Genomic DNA, 25,888 nt, shown 5'->3' on the forward strand with positions numbered 1-25,888 from the left:
ACTAATAAATAAAGAGAAAATAAAATATAAATTTTAAGAATACATAAATTTGAACCATATGTAATTACCATACAATGAGCTATAAAAAGTTCTTTAATATTAATAATTTATATGGATAATTTGAAAGGAAAAAAAAACTATTCATCCATTATTATAATTGTGAATTTATTTGTTATAATAATTCTCTCACATTATGTATGTAGTTGTCGACTAGAGTACTTTTGACCTACCGACTCGAGATGAAATGAAATGTGCTAACTAAAAATGTCTGGTGTATTACTAAAAAATTTAATGAGATGGATCGATACGCAATTTATAAACTGTATAGAAAGAAAAACTATGATTGGGTGAACTAAATGAAGGTTTTTTTTTTTTTTTTTTTTATTGAAGAAGCGTCTTCTTCAAGAAACAATCTATTTGAAGTCCGGCCTTCACTGACTGGGAACTAGCTCTATCTTGGACCTCCAAGATCGAGGATGATTCCCTTCTTCTTCACCTTTCCTAAGGCCAATCTTTCGTTTACAGAAATTCAGGATCCAAATTGGGTTGCAACTGCTAGTTCCATGTCCAAAGTGGGTCGGCCATGTACAGATAGATGATCGACCGTTTGCTTTTTTGACGTCGAAAGTGGGTCAGACAACCTGCGGTCTCGCAAGAAGCAGCTACCAGCTGCTTCTTCTGGTACAGCAAACACAAAAAACACGAACGCAGCAGCCTAAACCCCAGTGAGGTGCATTTGGCAGGTGCTGAAAGCACTGCCAAACGGACCCCAAGCATAGATGAACCTTCCTTAAGGCTCATGGGTTAATGGGGGTTTTACTTGGATTCATTCATCTGCACAATTTCTCTACACTACTCTTCTTTGGCTTTTCTCATATATATATTCCAGAGAAAATTACCTTTTCTACAAAATAAAATAAATAATATCTCTATTTCTCATTAACCTTACACTTTTGCTTCTCTCCCTCTATAGGGAGGTGTTTCTCAGCACTAAGATTTTCTACTCCACCACCAACCACAATATTCTCCCGGCTTTGGCATCCCCCTAAAGTTGTTCCTCTTTCATTTTTATACAGAGTCTTCTTAAGCGATATGGCCCCGGGAAAGACCATCAAGTTGATCTTGCTTAGACTCTGCTTTTCTTCCGCGTTTACCGGTTTGAAGCCAAAACCCTCCGTCCACGTCTCCACCAAATCCGGAATGGCAGATATCACCAACTTTTCCACCTTGAGTGATATCAGCAGCTGCAGCCACCACGGAAGGGGAAAATTTTGAATCAATAACCAACCAATTAATCCACGAAGAGGCTCATCGTCAGAACAACTGAAAAGTCATATGTGGATTATGGAGCAGAAACGAAACATAAGCATGTGGAGATAAACATGACATGTTTTAATGAAAATGTGATACAGCAGAATTAGATGTGCGAGATACACAACCGACTCAATTCCTATTCAATTGCATGATCTTACTGCCAATGTATATACCTCCTCAATGGCGGTCATAAGGCGACGGCACATTCCCTGACGACGATGGTCACTGCAAGTTGCAATGAGGGGCATCTCTGCAAGAGTAGTCCCATGCACCCTTAAACACGAGTGTATGCCAAAGGAAAAGTGTCAGTTGCATACGGGAGTACAGTAGATAAACACAATACTCAAGAACACAATGGGACTTTCTAAAGTAACCAATATGCCAAATAGAGATGAAATCTATCAGGAAAATGCTGCTTCAGACCAAAAGATGAGACAACACGTGACAAGAAAAAAAGCAGAGTTTAGAAATCGATCCACATACTTACATACCCATATAGCTGAGGGGGCTAAAAGTAAAATTTTGTGACTCAGAGCCAACTTGAGACTTGATACTCTCACAGATCAATTTGCTTAGCTTCGTAAGACATGCTGTCTAGAAGTAGCAAACAGCACAAGGTCTCGACATTACAATGACCTAAAAGCCCCTATATTTACTGGAACATCGCATCAAATATTATCGCAACCTTTTCATGCCAACAGACTGCTATTCCTACCCAGGTTCACACTGCAGCAGGCCACGGCTGCACAATAGAATCTAACGGAACTTCCAACTCAAATACAATTTATCAATAGGCTAACCACCAATAACAACTGCAATGATTTTTCAATGTCGGCAGTAATACAATCAGGTTCAATATCCTAGAAGCAACAGTCCTGATTAGACACCAAGAAATGACAACCTAAAGGGACGTGGATGTGAATTAGTGTCTCAGCTGAAAGAGTCCATCTGTATATAGAATCATCAGACGAGAAATACCGCAACTGATCATTTAAAAGGCATTTTCTAAAGATCTAATTGGCCAAAAAAATATTACTAATATAAAAAAAAAAGAGGCAAAAAAGATACTTTACTGGATGGAACACCACTAATGTATGGAACAGAAAATCAAAATTATGCAAGGCACCGAAAAACTGCGAGTTGCTACAACATGTAATAATAACAACAATGTCTCACGCATGATTTACATTGCAATACTACCTGATGGATGCCACAGCCACCAACACATCGTCTCTTTCTAACACCACTGTGTAGAACCCACTGAAGTTCAGTCGAGCAAATTCGGACCTAAAAATCAGGTGAAAAAAGTGACTGATTAATTAGATTACCACCAAGTTCGAGTCATACATCAAAGATGTGTCATACAATCCTCACCAAACAAAAACATTTAAAATTTTAATTTACACCCTGACAGCCCGATGTTTACAATAAAATCAACCAATTAACTAACATTAAATCATTCTTATCTTTGCTTTCGCCTGAAATAATAAATCCCCATCCTAGCCAAATTATAATTTTTATTATCATATACAAACAAATCTAACTCTTTTGTTAACCTCTTCCTGCAAAAGCAATAAGAAATAATAACTTGGCAACTTATCCTGTGGTATATCTAAGCCCATGCAAAAGAACTATAGTAGCAATTTCTACAATAGAATATGTATCCATTTCTATAGTTTTTCGTTTGACGGAATATGTTGCAAGCACGTAAACACGCACTAACAGAGACAAACATGGAAGAAAATCGTTAGTAAAAAACGGAGCTTGCTTGCTAATAAACAAAAGATATCAAGGCTTTCTCAATTTTCATGCTTTTGCTTTCCTTTGATCTTGCAGTATCAGAACACTACATAAATGATATATATTTTTGCTTTAAAATTTGAAACTGCACTACCAGAACTGCCCATATTAGAATAAATAAAAATCAAAATAGAGGGATATCCGTGAAGAATTATCAGCACAAAATCACAAACAGTGTGGTCACAAGAAACGAGGAAGAAATTTCAGCATCAGCATAGGGAGGAGAGTGCTGTGGCAGGCAGTGTGAATATTAAATGTAGAAGCATTAAAACATAGACAAAGTAGTAATGGAATTTTAATTCACAAGAAGGACAAGGCACTTACCCCCAGTTGTATAAAAGATGGGGTATCATGTTAATGCCTGTTCGTGGATCTACCATGGACTGAAAACATTCCTCCATAATAGTAAGAGCAACGGCCAACTTTGTGTTGCATTCAGCCTTCAGAGCAAAATGGTGCATAGAGTGAACCTTTTGGTCTTCATGAATGCATCTTAGAAGTGTCCACGAAAAACTGTCATTGATATGATTCACGATCCCAATACGAGATCGAAGACCTGAGTAAACCTGGAAAAAGTAGTCAACCAAAAATTGTACCAAAAACATGAAACAGCAGTCAACTATACCACCACCAGTTTCAAAACCATTCCTGTAATGCCAAATTCTAGACATATATGGAAGATAAATAATTCTTTTTTCATTTCATTTGATAAAATGTGGTTGCAGAGTTAATTATAAAGGTGAAGGAAGTCAATAGCTATTCCTAGTTTTTGCAAAAACAAGTTTTTTTCCATATGTGAACCTTATGCATCCCAAGGCTTATGCAACAGCCTCAATTTCTCCAAGATGGCTACCAACACTGCAAGACATGACTGAGAACACTAATAGGTCTACTTATAAAAAAAACACTAATAGGTCTACAAATTTAACAAGGGAATCAACATTATCCGATGCAAGTGCACACATCTTTCACGTCAAGCAAAACAGAATGAAAATTAATGTCAATTAAGAATCTACGATCTATAATCTGACAACTAGGGGAAAAAATAGTTTTCCCAACAAAATAAAATAAAAACAAAAAAATAATATGTAAAAAAAGGGGAGAACATGTGTCGCAGTTCCTTGTTCTTTTACAATAAAAACCAACATTTGCATTGGAAGGACTAGATCAGCAGTGATAGTGTACATAACAATTAACAGTGCAAAAGGAACCACAGTAAAATGAGGAAGTAACAAATAAGCATCAACTCTTGGTGAACCCAATAACAAAATACAAAAGGGAGGGTAAAAGAAGAAGAAGAAGAAACAGATCCTAAAAAGGTCCAATATCTTTATTTTCCTATCAAACAGAATTTCAGCCCAAAAAACTTTGTGAAGTTGGAAGGTCGATTGAAAGTACCTCTAGACAGTTTCCACCACAAAACCCCGGATTAGAAACTGCTTGGCCGTATGTTCTCTGTCTTTTCAAGCATGCCTCATGATCTGTACATAAAAAGCTTAGAATCATTAAACACACCAACCATATAGCAAGAACAAATGCCATAAATTAATATGTCGATAGCTTGCCCGCAGTACTATCATGGACAAACAATTAAACAAGGATTCAACCAGCAATATAGACGTGAGGACATTAATTGCATTTCCTTCCCTTTCAGAAAAGGAATAAAACGGATAACAATCAAAACAGTTCCTCGGTAAACAGAACAAAGTCAAACATGTAACTTTAGCCTCATTTATGCAGTAAATTGCACCTAAATGTTTGCCACACATTGTCCGGGAAAATTTCCCACAACAAAAGGATAAATAAACAAAAAAGAAAAGGATTAACTTTTTCCAACAAACAAATATGAGGCGCCATGTTGGCATTTTAACTTAAACTTAACATCCAAATCGTTTATATCCTGCATGATAAATTTTAACCCAAAGACCATGAAGACAATATTAGCTTCAAACGAATAAATCAAGCAACAAATAGAGGGTATGAATTACATTTGCGCTCGCATTGTGAACATTTCAATGCATCATTGTATGAAGCCTCGGCACCCATAACCAGGTTGCCACATATTTGGCAGATGCAGTTAGCGCAGTACCAGCTGCCTTCCGGGAGGTCCTGAAATAAAACATTTAAAAGATAATACTAAATCCATCTTCATATCTTATGAAAGGATTCTTTGGAAGTCAAACATTAGAAAAGAAATCAGTTCCATCTTTGTGTGAGAAATTATAAACCTTCATAAAACATTATTTGCTGAAAAGCTAAAAGAAATTAACCAGTAAGTTTTGAAGCTTCATTAATAGATACTACAAGCAAGATTCTCATCATTCTGATGAGAATCGTCGGAGTGAGAAAGTTAATTAGGAATCTTTATTTAATTCAACTAATTAAAGAATGTAGAAGTCTAGGTTAGTTTAGGAATCCTTATTTAAGTCAACTAATTAGAGTTTGTTTCCTAATTTAATTTAGGGTTGGTTTATTTAAATTTAAATACTAAGTTTATGTAGCCGTTTTATTAGGATTGGGGAATCATAAGCATATTTGGAGGCTTAGCCTAGGGTTTATCCCAATTGTAATCAGCTCTCAAGATGCTCTTTGATTTCATTTGCTTAAGCTAGGATAGAACCATTCTGTATGTTATACTAGATTTATTAGGCTCTTTGGGATATTCTTGCTCCAATTGACTTGGGCTAGTGTAGATTCATTTTGTGCTTTCTACACTAGATATTGTATTAGGGTCAATCCTGTGAATTCTATCAATCAAATCTATCTTTTATTTTGTTTGTTGGTGCTTTCAATTTGATTTGTTTGTTATGAGATTCTTAACCAGTTCCTCAACATAGTCCTCATAAAGGCAAGAAGCGCATTTATTTAAAGAACAAACCACAAATGTTGTCATAAGTTAATATAACCGATAGTTCCACAACTCAAAGAACAATCAGGATATCTTAAAATTCTGTATTTATTAGCTCAGATTGGCTTGTCCTCCCGTGAAAGGCATGTATATTAAACTTTAGCATGTATAATCCAATTTCTAAAATAAGAGCTTCCAGGCTTTCTTTCTCCTTCTTTAAATGCTTTTCGAACTTGCCAAAGAGTGCCTGATTATATTATGAAGCAACACCTCTAGATCTACACACCACAGTATAAATTCTCTATTTATTCTGATAGAAGCTACTTTGATATTTCAAGAAGCTTTCTCAAGGATTAATCTTAATCTAAAAGTCTGTTGTGCTGTCAGAGAGGAACCTATATCAATGCAAATGCCATGGTGAATCTTCATGTAAGTTTTAATATTATGAAATATAAAGTCAATTATTCCAGATCTATAAACCATCTAAATGAATATATATCACAGAACCTCTAGATTCTAGACCTGTTGGCAAATAAAGAAGAAATTTCCCCAATGTACAGCTAGGACAATCATTCCGTACATAACTGGAAATAAGTTCACAAAGATATATATTACTGAGACATCCAAGTGAGACTGATGCACAATATTTGCATGAAGTTAACAATTGCATAGTCTTTGTAATGTTGGTATAAGCATAGCACGAAAGGAGATAGGAAAGAAAATTTAGGACAAAAAAGCAAGAACCAAGAAAACCAAACAAGCTTAGAATATGCGTATCAATGAAAAGACAAACCTGGGTAAGCAAGCAAGCCTGATGAAAAGCTGAGGGGCAGTTATCACAGCATATCAGCTCACCCCCATCACCGCAGATTCCACATGAATCGTCGTTTTGGTCATTTTCTTCATCTTGCAGTATTTGAAGGCCATTTTTCCTTGTCTTGTATTCCTCTGACCATGCTTGCAACAAACATAGTGGGAGAGGCTTACCAGATTCCATGAATAGATTCAAACACGGATGACTCTGCGTGAATCCTGCATGGCTCTTAAAGTCAGAAACTGTAAATGCCTTGCTACAACAATTGCAGATGATTCCATCGCAGGTAACCCGGCCATCCTTAATTACAGAATCATCCTCTGGGTTCCGGTACTGAATCACCTCATTCAGAGATATGAACCCACCATTGATCAGCCATGACAAAATTGTTCTTGACCTCAAGGTTGAGTGCGTACCAGTAGCCAGATTTTGGGTACGCAACCTGCAAGTAGCTTTTCGGCTCTTAATCTTTCTGCGAGCTCTTGACTTCGAGGCCATTCTAGAGGTAGATTTAGAAACGCTCAGCCTGAAATCTTTCTTCTTTATTATGGCTGAGACCAACAGATCATCATCTTTAATTTGGCATCTGCTTGGCTTCTTTTGTCCAGTTTTATAATCATCACCCTCGTGGTGAAACTTCTTAGAGTTTGAGCCCTTCCCTTTAATATCTAGCTGGCTAAAGCCGAGATTAGATGACCTTCTATGATTTTCCCAAGCTTTTGCACAGGTGTTGAGAAAATCCTCCTCTTCTTTCAACTCTGGCCGAGTCCCATCAATGTCTTGTGAGCCTGCATTACTAGGAACTGAAACTACTGAGTTGCTATGATCCATAATGCTTATCTTCATTTCAGATATCTTTCTGGACTTTCTGCGAGAACTTTTTCTCATATCATCACCAGTGAACTCATGGGAATGACCCTGAATATCCCCAGTGCTGTTTGGACTGTTATCAGGAGATTGCTGCAGAGAATTTTCAGAAAACATTGCTCTTGAGGAACCATTATGCTCTTGAGGAAGAGTTGACTTTACAGTCTCACCCTTTCTCATATCATCACCAGTGAACTCATGGGAATGACCCTGAATATCCCCAGTGCTGTTTGGACTGTTATCTGGAGATTGCTGCAGAGAATTTTCAGAAAACATTGCTCTTGAGGAACCATTATGCTCTTGAGGAAGAGTCGACTTTACAGTCTCACCCTTTCTCATATCATCACCAGTGAACTCAAGGGAATGACCCTGAATATCCCCAGTGCTGTTTGGACGGTTATCTAGAGATTGCTGCAGAGAATTTTCAGAAAACATTGCTCTTGAAGAATCATTATGCTCTTGAGGAAGAGCTGATTTTACAGTTTCACCCTTTCTCAGTGACCCAATATTTTTTTCAATGTAAACCTGAGTCACAAAGGGATCCAAAAGCGTCCACCGATGAGCCAATACAGCAGCAAGATCAGACTGATTATTTTCTTTCTCAATATTCATCAGAGTATCTGATAAATCAGAGAAGAATTGAGAGATATCAGTCCATTTTTTACCATTATCTTCCCTAACCAAACTGTTGCCGTCACCTGATAGAAGCTGACCACAGAATCTCCAAGCTTTAGGGAATTCACGATATACTCTCCCTGTAGGTGATCGGTAGATAGTGTCCATGTATTTCCTGCTGGGTCTTTTACGCCTCTCAGCACTCCAGCCAGCTGACATGAGTAAGTGCATAATATGGTTCTGGAGAAGAGGACGGGGATCCTTCCCACAATCTGTCTTCAAGGAAACACCAGATGAATCTAGTGCTAGTAGCTGAAATTCCTTTGGCCTTTCCTCGGGGTATGGAGGACATCCAACCTTTGGACTTGCAACCAAAATCTTATTTGCAATGCTCTCCTGGGAAACTGGTGATGCAACAGCTTTAGCTACAGTCAGTTGTTTACCATCATTCCCATATAAACTTGGAGGAATGCTCTTTATAACATCTTGATTATGCACATCACCACCTGCATCATGTTGCTTTACAAAATAATAACTAGATGTGATGCCCTGACAAGATGATTCAACCAAGGAGAATGGGATAGGTTGGCACTTCAAGTCTGTGAATGGACCGCACATCCCAGTAACAAGTTCTTGTCGTTGCAGAGATGGAAATTTCATAGGCTTACCATTCAACTTTTGGTCATCTCTATCTCCCAACAGAAATTCTTCTAGAGAACTTCCTGATGCAAAAGGCCTTCTAGCATCTTTATCGACAATGTTAGATTTTTCCACAAGCAAATTGTTAGGGGAAGAATGAGAAGTTACCACTGAATATTCACTGTTGGAACGTAGCAAATAATCTATGTTCTTATTCTGCTCATATTCAAAGTCGATCGAGCCAGAAACAAGACACTTCTTACTCTCGCCACCTTCATCATTTCCAAAGAAAAGCTCCGCAAAAATACGACGTTCATCATGTGATCCCTCAAAACCATCATCTTGTAAATCCTCGACATCTGTGTTGACTGACATTTGTACTCCTCATACATCAACAGTGTCTACACTTGGCTTCCAGTGACTACCACCACACAGTAGGCTAGCCAGAATGAGAATGAAATATTTCAGTGATTTGAAAAGGACAAAAAGACTTGGCACCACAAATCGTTTAAATAAAAAAAAATAACAAACTTCATTGTTTCAAGACTTTAGGTTAAAGCATCCAAAAATTACTAGAAAACTTCAAAAGATAGAAAGAAAAACAGGAAATAAGAAGATGCGACATGAATCATATCAGCCATTTAAATGTAATGTCACTAGTTAACATTTTTATGACCACTCCATTAACTCACACCATCCAGTAATTAATTAACATAAAATCTACAAGAACGAAACTCAGGAACTCGAAAGAAGCAGACCCAACACTAAGCATTTTATTTATAAGGATTACATTTCCCATGCAGTTATGAAGAGCCAAAATGGCAATACCCAAGAACTCTTCATGTCTGTGCAGTTTGCACCCTTAAATTCTAGATAGAGAAAATATACCACTTGCATAGAGTAAATGGCAATACTCTCTTCAGCGTTGTGTTAAAAGTTTAAACCTACAGGGAGAGGATTTATACTGTCTCAATTTTCACTATATTCTGTTCTCTCAAATCAAAAAAGAAGAATAAATGCTACCTTATATAAATATAGAAAACTTTCTGAGTTTCTTCTAACTCAATATGTTCAAGACTGCATTCTTTTTGCCTATTTTGAACAATATAGATATGCTGGAAAGGCTCTAAAAGGACTTCATGGCTTTTTGATGATATGTAAGGAGGTTGAAGAGATTGAATCCACTTCTTTCCTTAAGGGAAAAATAGAAATAGAAGAAAAAAATTATCATTCTTTTATACCTAGGTATATCAGAAAACTGAAAGCTCCTTTATTGCTTTCTCAGCTCTCTCATCACTCCTTCCTCCAAAAGTTTTCCCCTTCGCTGGCAGTGCACAAGGAAAGTGAAACTTTAGTGCCATATTACATAGGAAAATAATATATTGCTTCGACAAAAAAATATTAATCACCTAACTCCCTCTCTCTCTATCTCTCTCTCCTCTTTTGCATGTTAAATTATGTCAACATCACACCACTTGAAACCCCACTCCCAATGAACTTAAGCATGAAGAGTAAAAAAGTCTACAGAATAGATGAACTATATAACATGACATGCTTGTAACACAAACACTTATTTCATCCAGTCTGTTGCATTTTTCACCCTAATCGGTCTGGCTTATAAATGGTGGAAAATTCAAATTGGTCACTTTTATCTTTTTTTTAAAAATTCTTGGTCTCCACTTCTGCCACCAACGCCTTTTTCTAATTTATTTTGTTTAATGATCACCTATAATAGACAGCTTTGCAGAAGACAGAGATCCACCACTTAAATGCAAAATCTAGCTTCATAATTAGTGTCATCTAATAGAATAAAACATACCTTATTATTACAAGTGAGCAATGACTTCATGTCATTGGCCATCCTGCGATATCATCGGATATCTGCATCCAAAAAAACAGCCATTTAAAATACCATTCTATAGAATCTAGCAAATAATTATCAAATAAACAAACAGTTAAGTGAAACTCAATGGCTTCTAACAATTTATGATACGATAAATACCTACATTCTTTCACAAAATTTATTAGGTATTATTAAGATTAGTTACATTGTCATTCAACCCAATAAATTAACCTATTAGGTTGGGGCCTTTCACATCATTTATATTTTATACCATATTCTAACACTCCCCCTCATGTGAGGGCTAGACAATCCGATGGCCCAACACGTGCACAACAAACGGGGCCCAACACTGGGGGCTCTCACGAAGGCCCACCTTGGGGCAACAACAAACACACTCAAAGGTTCAGAATTGGGGCAACAATAATGGGGGATTAAATTGCGGAACCTAAACTTTGAACCCAAGACCTCCCGTTCCAATACCATGTTATGATTAGTTACTTTTCCATTTAACCCAATAAGTTAACTTGTTGGGTTGGGACATTTCACATCATTTATATTTTATACCATATTCTAACAAGTATATTAGAAATAGAAACGAACGTCATGTAACAACACCAATTCTGATATCCAAACGAAAAGAAACAAATCTAGGATAACAGTATATGGTATATCTCCTACAAAGTAACAGCAACTGTCCACAAGAAGGAAAGAGGACCATAGAATACCAACCAAAGAAAATGCATTCAAAATTACAATAAATTTCAAAAAGACACAAAATTTATGATTAAGCAACATGAACTTACTCCTTCACTATCATAGATCTTTGATTTATGGCCATCACAATAGTTGCTAGAGAATTTTACGAACTATCAAACAGTACTCCTACATAAATTGCCCTTATGATTGAAAGAAGAAACTTTCCGGAATAACATTTTGGTCCACTCTTCATATCAAAATCTCTCTTTATGGTGTGTAATCCTAAAACTGCTAGTTATTACCAGAACTATTTAATTTTCCTTTTTCTATGGAGAATTGCAATAAAGAGGCAGAGATACACACAAACGGAAAGTGAGAGAATTTTATACTTCATTTTTATCTCAAAAGAAGAAGCAACGATTTACATATACATTACTCTTGGATATTGCTGGAGAAATGGAGACATTATGCCACAAACTGAAATTACAAGATTAATAACTTATATTGTACACGAGCATGACATAACGCTTTATAGCAATGTATTATCGATCTTGATCACTCACTAAAGAAGCAACTGAATAATAAATTCAAGATTGGGCACAAAACCATTGAAGATGGAGCTACCAAAGAAAGAGGGAATTCACAATTTCTACAAAAGGCTTTGTTAGAAATATATACATATAATACATATATATCTCTAACAGGCTTCTTTGAAGACCCTCGAGATCAGAGACCAAAGGAAGATGCTAATGATTTTGACAAAATTGAGGATCATGATGCTCTATGGTTACAAAAACCTTATTGAAAAAGAGAAGATTGGGACAGCTTTAGATGATGTAAAGAAGACAAGGGTCCTGATGGTTCTATGGGGCTTTCTTAAAGCATATTGGGAAAGAAGCCACACTCAAAGTTTTCATTGGTTTCCATGATAAGGAAGATTTTTTTAATTCTATTAATGCCCCAAAAATCGCCTTAAATCCAAAAAATTTGTGAATCTTCAAGTCTATTAACTCAGTTAGAAGTGTATACTTTTTTTTTTGAATGGATGAAAAAAAGTATATACTTCCGACCGAGTATACAAAGCTCTTCTCGATTGTGTTGGCCCCTAGATTGAAGAAGGTTATCAAAGTCTTAAACCCTTCCCAGCACACAATCGTTGGCGGAAGACAAATTTTCGATCCTCTGGAGGAAAGAAAGAATATGGTGAACAAAGTTGTAAGCCCTTTACAACACTCATGCATTGAGGGAAGACAAGTTTTAGATTCCTCCTTAATTGCAAATGTTTGAGTGCATGCTGGAATAAGAGGAACAAAATTGAAGATGTCAAAAAACGGTAAATCCTTCCTAGCACGCATTCTTTGAGACAGAAAAATTTTAACACCTCTTTAAATGCAAAAAAAAGTGTAGGACTGTAGGCCAGCATAGAAGAGGAAGTCAATAGCATTCTTCACAAGGTAGATATGAGAAAGCTTTTTACCACGTAAATAGGAATCTAATTATCCACTTGCCAGAGGAAAAGGGATCTTGAAAGAAATGATGCACCAGGATCAAGAAATTTATCTCTACAATCTAATTTCAATCATCGACAATGGAGTTGCCTCCGACTTCTTTCTTTCCTCTAGGAGCCTAGGACAATAAGATCCTCTTTCTCCATGTCTATCATCCTAATGATGGAGGTTTTAGCAAAATGGTAAAGCAGTGGATGGTGGTCTTTGATAGGCTTTAAAGTTGAAAGTGGAGATAAGGAAATCATGATCTTTCATCTTCTGTATGCGGAAAATTCTATTATTTTTCATGAAGCAAAGATACAGCAATCACTCGACGTTCGATGCATCTTTCTTTGTTTTGAAGTCGTCTCAGGGCTCAAGATAAATGAAGAAAAAAGTAAACTTATCATGATCATGAACAGAGTAAATGCAAACTGCTTGGCTTCAACTTTTGGTTGCCAAATGAGTAATTCTCTAAAATCGATGCCCCACTCCCCCCTTTAATTCAAATGTCGAAGACCAAAAAGAGTACGATCCAATGATGGAAAGCTGGAGAATAGACTAGCAGGTTGGAAGAAGCATTGGGTTTTAAGGGTAGCAGAATGACTCGCATCAAAAGCCCTTTGTCAAATCTACTAATGTATTGCATGTCTTTACTTTCCATGCCAATATCTGCTCGCATGCGGTTTGGGAACCTCCAAAGAAGATTTTTGTTGGGTATTCATATGAATCAAGGAAGTTCCACATAGTAAAGTGGGACATTTTCAAGCATCCTATAAAGGAGGATTAGGGATAAAATCACTCGCCTTCTTGAACAAAGCTCTCTTGGCAGGGTGGATGTGGAGATTGGCTAATGAAAATCAAGCTTTTAGATTAAAATTATTGAAGCTAAATATCAAAAGGAATGGATCAAATGCTATTTGATAGCATTTGATGAATTGAATGCTGCATTAATTAGTTAGGGAAAGTTTTGTAGGGGATCTTCTCCAAGCAATGAATGGAGTTATTTTGAAGAATCCACTTCACTAGAAATGGATGGTATGTATTGGGAATTGGACACTTTCCTTTGAGGAAGAGGAACATCTCCAAGCTTTGGCCGATTCAACCAACCTTCCAGAGTAAACCCCGACAAGTAAAAGTCATCCGCAAACCAATAATATTAGTTTGAGTCCAAGATACACCAAGCAAGATTTAAACACAATACCTTTATGTTTACGGCTGGTCCCAAAGCACCATTCCGATTCCATTGGGCAGATGGAATTGGAAAATCTCAATGCTTTCATTAACACAATCTACGTGATCGTGTTTAAAATCAATATAGAAGAGGGAATCCACAGACAGCCAGTTCTCGGTTCTTGAGCATGTTGCGAAATTAGGCAGCGCTTGAAAGCCCCATTTTGATTAGTTTAGAGGGCTTTTTGAAATGGAGAGGTCAAAAGTTTAGAGTGAAAGACTACTACAAGACGTTTTCTAGGTCTCTTGACACTAAGGTAGGAAACATTTCTCTTGGAAAGCCTCATTGAAACTCCAAGAATAGGGGCATTCTTTGCTTGGGAAGCAACTTGGGGGGGAAAATCCTAACTTGTGACAACCATCAAAGGCATTAAATCTCTCTTATGAATAGATTTAACTTGGGCAATGAGAAGGAAGAACCTATTGCCAAACCACCCTTTATTGCAAGTGTGCTTCCTTCCTTGGGGAAAACATCCTTCAAATGATCAGTCTTACTTGGTTGGGAGCTGGGTCAGTGGTTGATGGGCTACAGGTTTGAAGTAATGCAGCAAAGATAGCAAAAGGAAGGAATCCAGAACCCATTATCCCCTTGGTGATTTTTCGGATTATTTGGAAAGAGGGGCAGATCTTGTTGTTGGCAGATACAAGTGTTAATGATAATGATAGCATATCATCACGATTTACTGCTGTAAATAAGGAATTTCATATCACCTAGTTTATTGACAACTAGGGCATACACTATGCAATTTTGTTACTGAAATCAATATCACAAATGATAAATTAGTGATGGACACTGTTGGAACTTTGGATTGTGGACATCTATAAAGAGACACGTTCAATAAATTCTTGGAAAAAAAAAGTTTTCCTTATCATCATAATCATGGGATTCGGGAAATTATAGAATATGTGAGAATGACAAGCAATCTAGAAACCCTAATTAGCTAGACAAATCTTCCAAGGTAATTAGAAAAATACAAAAATACGGCACTCAACAAATACATCAGAAACCAGATGTTCAGAACTATTGAAAAAATTGACAAGAAGGAAATTCCATAACATTTGTATAGGAGATCTAGTTGCACTGCTAATTCAGGCTTTTTTCCAGCTGTTTGACGTTAGCATACAAGAACCATGTCATTATAAAGCATAAAAGGTAGCACTGCATTAGCTTCATCACCGTCCTGACTGACCAATCTCACAATAAATATGCAAGAGGTAGGTCAGGTCCACGAAAATGCAAATCATGCTACAAAAGGCTCCACATGAGAACGTTACAAGTCTGGAGCTTCCTCACTCCTGCCACTCAATATGCGCATGTCAGGTTATTCAAGCTCTGCATGGCCTATCCTCGTGTATTATTTCACCGTAAGAAAAAACCCATCTGAACTTTTTTTTTCATCTTAATGTATGATTGTGCCAATTATTTGGATCTAGCATATATTTGCCACTTTATTCTAATAAAAACAGTGTCGTTAATGCTCTATGAGACACCAGTTAATCCATTTGTTTTAGCATTCAGAAAATAGAAAGCAACAAGAGTGAGGTGACAGATAACAAGTAATTATGCAAACAGGAAAGAGAAGGAATTTCTTAACTGCTTGACAGAGATTCATATACGTTGAAATTCATCAAATCCAGTGGAGATATGCTTCAAAAAAAAAACTGGCGTGGACTATTGCTTTCATTATCACGCACACAAGTATACACACGTACATGTTTTCACAAGTGACTGCATATATCTATATACCCATATACGTGTAGAGTGTGAGATAAGATCATAATTATATGATACTACTGTACATTAAAATCTACTGTGTTAACCTCAGGTTCAATGACACTGCTTATATCAGAGACGCCTTTTGGGATCTATCCAACAGTTTACTTTGAAATTTTTAAGAATCCTCACCACCCCCCCCCCCCCCCCAATGATGCCTTGTGCTGTACATAGAGTAACAGAATCAGAGCCATCACATTGTTCATTTGTGCTGATGCCAGATTTACAAAACTATTATAACGACTAGTTGCACGACCCCACAACTCAATTGCATTGTATTACATGCATTTATGAAAATGAGCATAAATCCACAAAACACAAAACGAAACAGAGAAATTATGAATAGATATCCACAATTCAATTAACCCATAACCAGAAACTGATAAACAAAACTACCATAACCCCAAACCCCAATTCTAAGGTGATCACAACCCACCAAAATCCAATTACGAAAAAAATCCACATCAATAACCTGTAAAACCCACATAAAAAGAATCCACATTCGTCCAAATTCTGAAATTAAAAAAATCAAAATTTAAAAAAGAAGAACTCACCATTGTAATGCATGTTGATCAAGTCATACCCATTTCACCAGGAGCAGCAAGAATTCGAATTTCGGATACAGAAGCTGAATAGGATCAATGGGTTTTTGCTGGAGAAGAAAATTGAGAGAGAGCACAAGTAAAGCGTGCTTTGTTTGGCTGGTCTCTCTCGTCAGTTTCAGAAATGACCAAAACCCACAGAGAGAAGCCGCTTTGGGAAGCCCGAAATTCGCTCTCTTCTGCAACAGATGGCAAGAACTTCTCAAAATCACTCTCTCTCTATCTCTACCTTCATCTCCATGTGAGCGTATATCATGTTTTTTGTACTCCCTCCACTTCGCCTTTGTTTTGTCTCTTTGTGTTCACTCTTTTTTTTTTTTTTCCTTTGTTTTTTTTAAAAACAAAATTATTTTTATTCCTTTTTTAGTTAATTGGTTGGTATTTTTAAATTTTTGGCATAAAATTAAATGCCCATATAATAATTTACCTGCCTAAAATGATTTTATGTAATGTAATCGTGCGACAATAAATTTATATTTTTTGTTAATTATTTTGTAAATTCAATAATTAAAATGGTACATATATGTAATTTTCCATAAAAATAAAACAAGATAAATATAATATTAAAAATGGGTTTTTTAGAATTAGAAATTTACAATACCTTGTTTTATGACAATAAAAATGGGTTTTTTAAAAATTTATTTTGATTCCCATTTTAGTTTATTGGAGATTGATTTTCTAACATTTTTCAATTTTTGGCATAAAATTAAATGCCCATATAGTAATTTACCTTCCTAAAACGATTTTATGTAATCATTAAGTGCGACAATAAATTTATTTTGTTTGTTGAATATTTTTTAAATTCAATAATTCAAATGGTACATATATGTAACTTTCCATACAAACAAAACAAGATAAATATAATATTAAAAATGGGTTTTTTAGAATTATAAATTTACAATACCTTGTTTTAGCCTATACAATAAAGATAGCAATAAAGAAAGAAAGTGACTTTGGTTGAAAATGAAGTACAAAGTGTGGTACCTTCACTTTGGTTTTCATTGCATAAGCAAATCTAGTGATAATGACCAATAATGACTAACTAGAACACATGATATATAATAATAATAATAATAATAATAATACTAGATTCTATGTCTCCAAGGAAAGTGTAATGATACTTTAAGCTTCTATTTTTACATTCTCACTTTCAAGTAACAATACAGTGAAACATATGGGCCTTTTTGGTTTCAGAAAACTGTATTAACGGTTTTATTGTATTGGTAGTTTTGTTGTCAAGTAATTATTAATTTATTTAATTAAATGTGGCCCAATATCCTAAATATTGTTTCAAAACCAACTAATGAAAAAATGTCTAATCATAATAGATATTCAAATTTAATATAAACTACATTAATTTAGAAGAATTGTATTATAATGGAAAGTCCTTTCTCTGTAAAAAGACGTAGACTTCCTTTGAATGGTAGGTTGAATCACTCACATATATGACATAACTTACTCTAGGTAGCCGTTAATCCTGGTTGACATCTTTTACACCGTGTTTGGTTAGTCATGGGAACGAAAACAATAACGGAAATGAGAATGGAAACATGAATGAGAATGAAAATATGAATGGGAATTCCAATGATTAGGGGTTTGTTTTAAATTTCTCGAGTTTATCAATTGCCACCAATAATGATTTGTATCCAAACCCAAATTTGTTTCTTGAGATGTATTGTATACTGTGGATGCGTATTTTTAACATCCAAGGTATTATTCAATTCGGGGTACGATGCGGGTTTTCTTACCCTTCTCCTCAGGGTTTTATTTTGAAAATATTCTTATTTTCTAGTTTCTCTCAGACCTATAACACATAACCTCTTTAGTTATGGAAGGTCAGCACACATCTTACCACTCAACCTAACTCTGAGAGAGGCGAGAAAATAACAATATTTTATAGATAAAACAGTGAGGGGAGAGTAAAAAAATCCACCTGCATCGTATCCCATAGCGGACAATACCTTGGATGTTAAAATATGCATCCATAATCATGTTACAAACTTATTTTTCCTCAAGCTTTTTTCAACGAGAATGACACCATAAAAATTTGTCATCTGGAAATCCGATAAGGCCTAAACTTGAATCATTAGTCCAGCACGCAAATTTGTCATTTGAAAATCCGATAAGTACCTAAATTTGAATCATTAGGCTAGCGCGCACAAAAGTTTCCTATATGATGACAGGATAAGTTGGGTCAAAACGTAGCGTGTGACCATAAGAATATTGCTTATAATGATAATCGAACTCAAAACCTCCCAAACCTATACGGTTTGTCCTCTCTTTCAAACCTACTTTTTAGTGTCAACGACTTAGGGCAAATACAATGGTTTCTCATTTGCTGGGCCAACAAAAATGTTGGCCCGGTCCCACCTCTATTACATAAAAAGTCAAGTCAATCACGTATTCTAATACAGCTACATCAACAAAACACATCTTTCAATACAACCACATCAACAAAACACAAATTTCTATACAATTTCTCTTCCCACCCAACATGGACGCCAACAACATTCCATTCCTCCATATTATCCATAACAAAACTACACCAAAACATCAAATATCAATACATCCATATCAGCAAAACACTTACCCCAATACAGCCACTTAAGAAAAACACATTTTACAATACAACCACATCAACAAAAGATAATATCTTTGTTGACCCAATAACACTTTACCATTACATTTGCCCTTACATAGAGAGAACTATGCAATAATTTTGTTGACCGTATGAACTGTGTGAGGAGAAAATTCCAAGAATCGATTTGTTGGCAGCATCCCAACGGTTGAATTGAACTAACAAACACTCAGGCAGATTACTCTGACAATTTGGTCGTGAATAACAAAGAAAAGATAAGTTTTGACTGAATAAGTTCAATAAGGCACGTTGACCATGCATATTATTAATTTGCTCAAGTTTGCTGGCATATATCCAATAGGATCGAATTACTTCGACCAGTTGTGGACATCCCTATTAGTCGCCCTGAAATTTTTACCGAATCGGACAACCCAAATGCCGAATTTGACAACCCAAAGTAGACGGTGTGGATTTCTAATATGGCGTACTTCCAATAGGATCAATTCGGACAACCTAAAGTGGATAATATTGTTGGTATATATATAGGTGTGGATTTTTGATATGGTATACATCCAATAGGATGAATTGCTCTGATCGGTTGTGGAGTGCCCTATTAGTCGCGTGGAATTTAGCTTGTTGGGCTTCTTTTTCATATTTTAGTGGTCCTATTTTTCAAGATGGGCTAAATGGGCCTACGCACCTAACCAACCATCACAAATACCGGCTCGGTCAAGACTCGTGATCCACTGCACCAGTTCCTGCTCGCACTTAGGGATGGCAAAAAAAACCGATCCGAGCATTATCCATAGGATACCCGGTCCATTTAAAATCCGAAAACCGATCCTATAGGGTTTGGAAACGGTTTTGGTTTTGATTTTCAAACCCGTTACGGTTTAGGGTCGGGTTTGGTTTTTGATGCCGGGTTTAGGGTACCCGAACCGTTTAATTAAAAAAGTGAATTATAGTAATAACATTATAAATCATATATGTAAATATATATTATTAGGATGATAAATTTAACATGATCAAGCATATTAAATAAAATTATAGATTATACATTCAAACTTGAACAACATGATAAGTCATATTATTTTTTAAGAAATTGAATTATACATTTATAGAAAAATAAAAAAAAATTTAAAAGTTAAATGGTAAACGGGTACCCGATGGTAAATGGTTATGGAACGGTTCCGGTTTTGGAAATTTAAATGGTTCTTTAAACGGTTTTGGAACGGTTTTGGTATTGGGTACCTTAAATGGAAACGGTTTTGGTATTCACTAATTGGAAGGGTACCCGACCCGTTGCCATCCCTACTCGCACTAAAGCAGAGACATTTCTAGAGAACCGAAAATGGCACTATTAATACGCCACGTAACCACTCACTCGGTCCTTCCACTAGGCTCTTTTCCAAAGCTCAGCTCCAAAGCCAGAATCCCTACTCGCAATCGACGTTTCTTCGCTGTCAGAGCTTCTTCAATGGCTTCTCCTTCCAAGAAGGCAAGCCAGGACGCCATCATTTTTGTTCATTGATTGGGGCAATGAATGTTGTGTCTGATTTTCCTTTTTTATTTTTGTGTTCAGGTTTTGGTACCGGTGGCGAACGGTACTGAGCCGATGGAGGCGGTGATAACGATCGATGTGCTTCGGCGAGCTGGTGCTGATGTCACCGTCGCTTCGGTGGAGAAGCAGCTCCAGGTCGATGCGGCCCATGCTGTGAAGATCGTCGCTGATGCTCTCATTTCTGATTGTAGCAACACCGTCTTTGATCTAATTGCTCTACCTGTATGCTCCTTTTTCTTTCTCCGCCATCCCTGTATTTGTGTATTTATATGCCTAGATAGAGATGTTAAAATTTTCAGTTTCTTTGGTTGATGGAGTTATCTGTCTCTTGTCTTTAGAGGGATCATTTTAAACAGAATTTTTGTTTTTGTGTGCGCAAAAACGGCTTGCTACTAAGTTCATAATAGATTGGGTGGATGTTTGGGACTATAGCAAAAGTTTGAGCTTTGGTGGATGGTTACTTTGTCGATTCTTTTTTGATCGGTGTTTGGGGAGTGGAGGGCGGATTCTCATATTTATGTTGTTCTCCTGCCTCTGCTGTGCACTCTAATGTTGCTGTCAGTGCATCATTGTTATCAGGTCCCATTTGAATAATTGGATTTGCTACTCTTTGCTGCTTTATGTTCTAGGGCGGCATGCCAGGAGCTACCAATTTTAAAAATTCTACAGTTCTCGAGAACATTGTAAAGAAGCAGGCTGCTGATGGACGTCCTTATGCTGCAGTGTGTGCTTCACCCGCTGTGGCACTTGGTTCATGGGGTTTGCTGAAGGGATTGAAAGTAAGTATTGAGTAACTATCTATTTTCTCTTTTGCTTGCTATGACGTAGGAACTGTAGTCAATTTTATTCAGTGTTCATATGAATGCTCTTGATTTTGATTTTGATATGAGTATGATCAGTACTGAGTCAGTCTTACTGGATGATACCTGACAGGCAACTTGTTATCCATCATTTATGGAGCAATTGAAATCTTGTGCAACTGCTGTTGAATCAAGAGTGCAGAAGGATGGCATAGTTGTGACGAGTCGTGGCCCTGGAACTACCATGGAGTTTGCCGTTGCTCTAGTTGAGCAATTGTACGGGAAAGAGAAAGCTATTGAAGTTTCAGAGGCTCTGGTATTTAGCTTCCTCAAACTAATGATATTAACTTGTTTTGGTTAGTTCGGCTTAAGAACAGAAGATGCAAGTTAACGAAGAATTAACGGAATGATGATGAACTAGAACTTGTGGTTGTGAACAGTGATAGGATTGATAGAAAACTATAAAAATTCTTGTCTGAACCAATCGATCTGCTATCAATTATTTAATTGATCCCTATAATTTGATTGTTGAAGATTCAAATGTTTTGGAAATTCCTCAGGGGTGGTGAAAAAGGATAACACTTGAACCAGACAGAACTATATTTGGAATAGTTTCCCAAGATGTTGATATAGATATCTTATAATTTTACACTCAAAATTTAAATACTTCGTTATAAAATCAATTTGCCACATATACTTATAGACTCAGGCCTTCTCGTTGCAGAATTTGTTAGTGGCAAGCCCACTTTCTTGTATCTATTCGATGAAACTGAAAATATGGAAAGTAACTCACTTGCAAGTGAATTTAATATTTTCTCCTCTCTTTTTTGTTTCTTCAAAATTTTTGATTGTTCAGTCACCTTAGGGCAGGGTGGTGAGGAGCTTGGCCACTTTTAACTCGGGGATTCTTCGTAAATTAATTTTTCAAAATATTGATATGCAGTGACATGCTTCCGTACATTATGTATTGCAGCTGAGGTTTATGGAACCTTTACTAGAATTTTTGCTTTGAAATTCTTCCTGTATAAGTGTCTCAATGATATTCGTCTTCATATATTCATTGATGCATGTATGCCTCTTATGTTTATTTGAAATTGCCACTGTTATTTTTGTATTGCTTGTATGCTAATATTATAAATCATGCTTTTGATGTTCTACCATTGAACTATCAACTTCTGATGTTCAGTTCTAGATTTTTGGTGTTTTAAGACTCCATAAGCCAGAACTCATGCATTAATGTAATCTTATCATCAGGTGATGCGTTCCAACCATGGTGATGAATATATTTTAAGAGAGCTGAATCCAATGCAGTGGACTTACAACAATCTTCCACAGGTAGGTGTTTGTATTTGTACTACTTTTCTCACCTTTTATATTTTCCAAAATTTTCATCTTTGTTTTCTGTCAAGTATGTATCGACACTTGGTATAGAAAACAGGGGGAAAAGGTGATCATCTTAAACATGAAGTCTTTCGCCAATGGCATTCTCCTTTGAAATGAGCTTGAAAAGTTCCTATATTATTATCTAAACGCTTATGATCCCTTTTTCCAATATGATTGAGAGCGCTTATTTTGATGTAAGGAGAGGATTCATTTGAAGTTGTTACCACCTCATCATTTGATCGCCCTTTTTTCTGTTGAAATAATTCATCATGTCTAATTATTACAGTTTTATACAAAAAAAATAAATAAATAAAAAGAACAACATTTTTCTGTTATGAATTCTCTATGTTTGCTTCTTGTGTAGGTTCTTTTGCCAATTGCTAATGGCACAGAGGAAATGGAAGCTGTTATGATAATTGATATTCTGCGCCGAGCTAAAGCCAATGTTGTGGTAGCCTCTGTTGAGGACACACTTGAAATATTGGCTTCTCGTAAAGTAAAACTAGTGGCAGATATGCATCTTGATAAAGCAGCAAAATTATCATACGACCTAATAGTGTTACCAGTAAGTCAGGCTTTTATCTCTCAGCTGTAGGAAGGGTGGAATTGTTCTATATCTTGTACAAATTAGTAAGCTCATTAAAATTTGAACTCGTAAATGTAGGGTGGGCTTGGTGGTGCCCAAGCATTTGCAAAATCAGAGAAACTGGTGAATATGCTGAAGCAGCAGAAGGACTCGAATAGGCCTTATGGAGCAATATGTGCATCCCCAGCTTTAGTCCTGGAGCCGCATGGCCTACTGAAGGTATGACTTTTGCTTTTAAAAGAGCTATCAATATTTATTCTCGATACTGACCACTCAATTGAAGAAAATCTCAGCAGTCACAGTAATTACAATTTCAATGATCAAATTGTTTAAACATCAATTGCAATACATGAATTTACTGCAGTTTGATCTTCTGTGTGGTTTTTTAGCAAACTTGCTTATTTTAAAATCTCCTTGTGAAATATGACTCTGGAATTCAAAATATATCTTTCATCCAGGGGAAAAAGGCTACGGCTTTTCCAGCAATATGTGATAAGCTGTCAGATAAGAGTGAAATCGAGAACAGGGTCATTGTTGATGGAAACCTTATCACCAGTAGAGGTCCTGGAACATCCATGGAATTCGCACTGGCAATCGTAGAGAAGTTCTATGGTCGTGAGACTGCAATACAGGTTGGGAAGACTATGCTTTTCATCAATCCATAGAGCTTGTTAGCTTGAAATGTATTGTTACTAGTTCCTACTACTACTACTACGTAAACATTCTCACGGAGTCTGTCAATCTGGAAAAGTGGATTCATATTTGAATGTGAATTCACACTGCGGTTGTGTACAATGCTTGTTTATAAATAAATAAATGAGTTTTGGAGTAAATTAAACAAATTACTATATTGTTGTTAGACATTCTCATGGCTAAGTAGTCAAAAAAAGTTGCATTGAACAGATTGGTTACTGTATTATCAAAGAAATTCCATGGCTTGGCTACATTAGTTTTCGCTTAAATTTTCAACATTTGTGGGAATGCCTATTGGTTATAACCTGGGAAAGTTTTGCACCGATTTTGACTTCTCTGGTCAAGTATTTAGTAGTCTACTTGGTCGTTGGCCTAATGAATTTGGATTGTTGAACCACTCTGCTTCTTAAGTGTCTCAATGATTGGACATTGTTTTCTACACTAGAGACGATGCTTTTGACTTCAAACGTGCAAAACTAGTAAAAGCTTGTGAAGTAGGAGCAATATGCACCAATTGGGCCTCTCTGATAATGCAGTTACATGTAAGATCACCCACGATGTGTGCTTTTTACTTGCCCAATGGATGGCAAAAAGTGAATTTTGTTAGGCCAGCCTAACACTTTTCATGCTTCAACGAGATGATTGTGTTGGCTTTTTTTTTTGTTTTCCCATGAATGTGGGCATGACAAATCAGATGCTCATATGTTTATTACGAGTCTCACCTCTATTACGCACACATTTTACACTAAAATTAATATTGGATCTTATATTTATTATTATTATACAAAAATCAAGTAAATAAATTTATATTATTATATTACTCTCTCCGTCCCATAACGATATTCCTACTTCTTTTTTCTCACAGATTAAGAAAATCTAATTAATATAGTAACAATATTCAATTTTACTCACATATTTCTTAATACATCCCTAATTAATACCTAGATGACCCTAATTAATACTGTGATAACAAAACACATTAAATAGGGGTCTTTTAGGAAACTAATAAACTAATTACATTCTAAAAAATAAAACAAGACTATAATTTGGGACAGACGAATAAAGAAAATAGGATTCTCTTTACGAAACAGATGAAATAATAAATTTTATTGACTCAATTACATCAATAAAATATGTCTTTCAATACGATTTGTTGGCTACAACACAAATTTAGCATTGCAATTAATCTAAAGGCATCCTAAAGTGACCTATAATGGTCAACTTCATTAAATGAGTTCTGTTACATCTATTAAAGAGGGTTGTGCTGTGGCCAGTGTGAGTTTGATAAATGTTTTGTGGGCTTACTATTCATGTCTTGGACTTTGATTGAAGTCCCAGTCTTTCTCTGTATTCTCTTTTGATTTGAAGATTTGTTTTTCAAAGATCATAGTTTGGGTGTGAAATTGAAACCCTAGACATGGTGACCTGTGGTTATCGAAATAATAATAATAATTTTTTATCGAAATTATCTCATCCATTTAGCTTATATTAGTTTCATCTTAGTTTATTATTACTTGTTTACATTATTTGATTTCGAGTAACAATTAATTTTTTTTTACGAAATACATTATGATTTAAATATTATTTTTAGGAAAAAATAATTAATGTCAATTATATTAATTAATAACAATCCAATTAATAAAATATTAATAAGAATTCATCAAAAGAACAAAAAGAAAAGTGAAATTCAATAACATGCAATTTGTTTCCATTATATTAAATATATACATTAAATTGTCAATAATACAAGGCCAA

At 35.9% G+C, this 25,888-nt stretch overlaps 2 protein-coding genes across 3 annotated transcripts; one reads left to right on the forward strand and one right to left on the reverse strand.

The window, feature by feature from the left end:
- Positions 1-858: 858 nt before the first annotated feature.
- On the reverse strand, positions 859-16,773 carry LOC119985724 (increased DNA methylation 1-like). 2 transcript variants are annotated; one of them, XM_038830084.1, is made up of 10 exons: positions 16,485-16,773; positions 10,717-10,778; positions 10,139-10,221; positions 6,756-9,336; positions 5,103-5,223; positions 4,513-4,595; positions 3,439-3,680; positions 2,515-2,601; positions 1,488-1,587; positions 859-1,244 (listed from the first exon to the last, which is right to left on the reverse strand). In XM_038830084.1, exons 4-10 carry the CDS (start codon positions 9,270-9,272, stop codon positions 930-932), a joined length of 3,465 nt encoding a protein of 1,154 aa, XP_038686012.1. In that variant the 5' UTR covers positions 9,273-9,336; positions 10,139-10,221; positions 10,717-10,778; positions 16,485-16,773; the 3' UTR covers positions 859-929. The 2 variants fall into 2 exon arrangements, with proteins under 2 accessions (XP_038686012.1, XP_038686011.1); XM_038830083.1 differs by lacking the exon at positions 10,139-10,221.
- A 3,653-nt stretch (positions 16,774-20,426) lies between these two features.
- LOC119985069 (protein DJ-1 homolog B-like) lies at positions 20,427-24,301 on the forward strand. Its single transcript, XM_038829237.1, has 8 exons — positions 20,427-20,608; positions 20,693-20,893; positions 21,301-21,450; positions 21,605-21,787; positions 22,726-22,806; positions 23,219-23,419; positions 23,519-23,659; positions 23,899-24,301. Exons 1-8 carry the CDS (start codon positions 20,462-20,464, stop codon positions 24,103-24,105), a joined length of 1,311 nt encoding a protein of 436 aa, XP_038685165.1. The 5' UTR covers positions 20,427-20,461; the 3' UTR covers positions 24,106-24,301.
- Positions 24,302-25,888: the final 1,587 nt, after the last annotated feature.

This window comes from Tripterygium wilfordii, chromosome 19, assembly GCF_013401445.1.
Source record: "Tripterygium wilfordii isolate XIE 37 chromosome 19, ASM1340144v1, whole genome shotgun sequence".
Taxonomy (NCBI): Eukaryota; Viridiplantae; Streptophyta; class Magnoliopsida; order Celastrales; family Celastraceae; genus Tripterygium; species Tripterygium wilfordii.

Bases quoted from the DNA above. Each gene is read 5' to 3' on its own strand.
- LOC119985724 (XM_038830083.1), bottom strand. From the start codon at position 9,272: ATGTCAGTCAACACAGATGTCGAGGATTTACAAGATGATGGTTTTGAG. The intron at 4,596-5,102 runs GTAATTCATACC...TTTTATGTACAG, and splicing joins TTCACAATGCGAGCGCAAAT to ATCATGAGGCATGCTTGAAA. The intron at 1,245-1,487 runs GTATATACATTG...TGGTGGCTGCAG, and splicing joins TTATGACCGCCATTGAGGAG to CTGCTGATATCACTCAAGGT.
- LOC119985069 (XM_038829237.1), top strand. From the start codon at position 20,462: ATGGCACTATTAATACGCCACGTAACCACTCACTCGGTCCTTCCACTA. The intron at 20,894-21,300 runs GTATGCTCCTTT...TTTATGTTCTAG, and splicing joins TTGATCTAATTGCTCTACCT to GGCGGCATGCCAGGAGCTAC. The intron at 22,807-23,218 runs GTAGGTGTTTGT...CTTCTTGTGTAG, and splicing joins CTTACAACAATCTTCCACAG to GTTCTTTTGCCAATTGCTAA.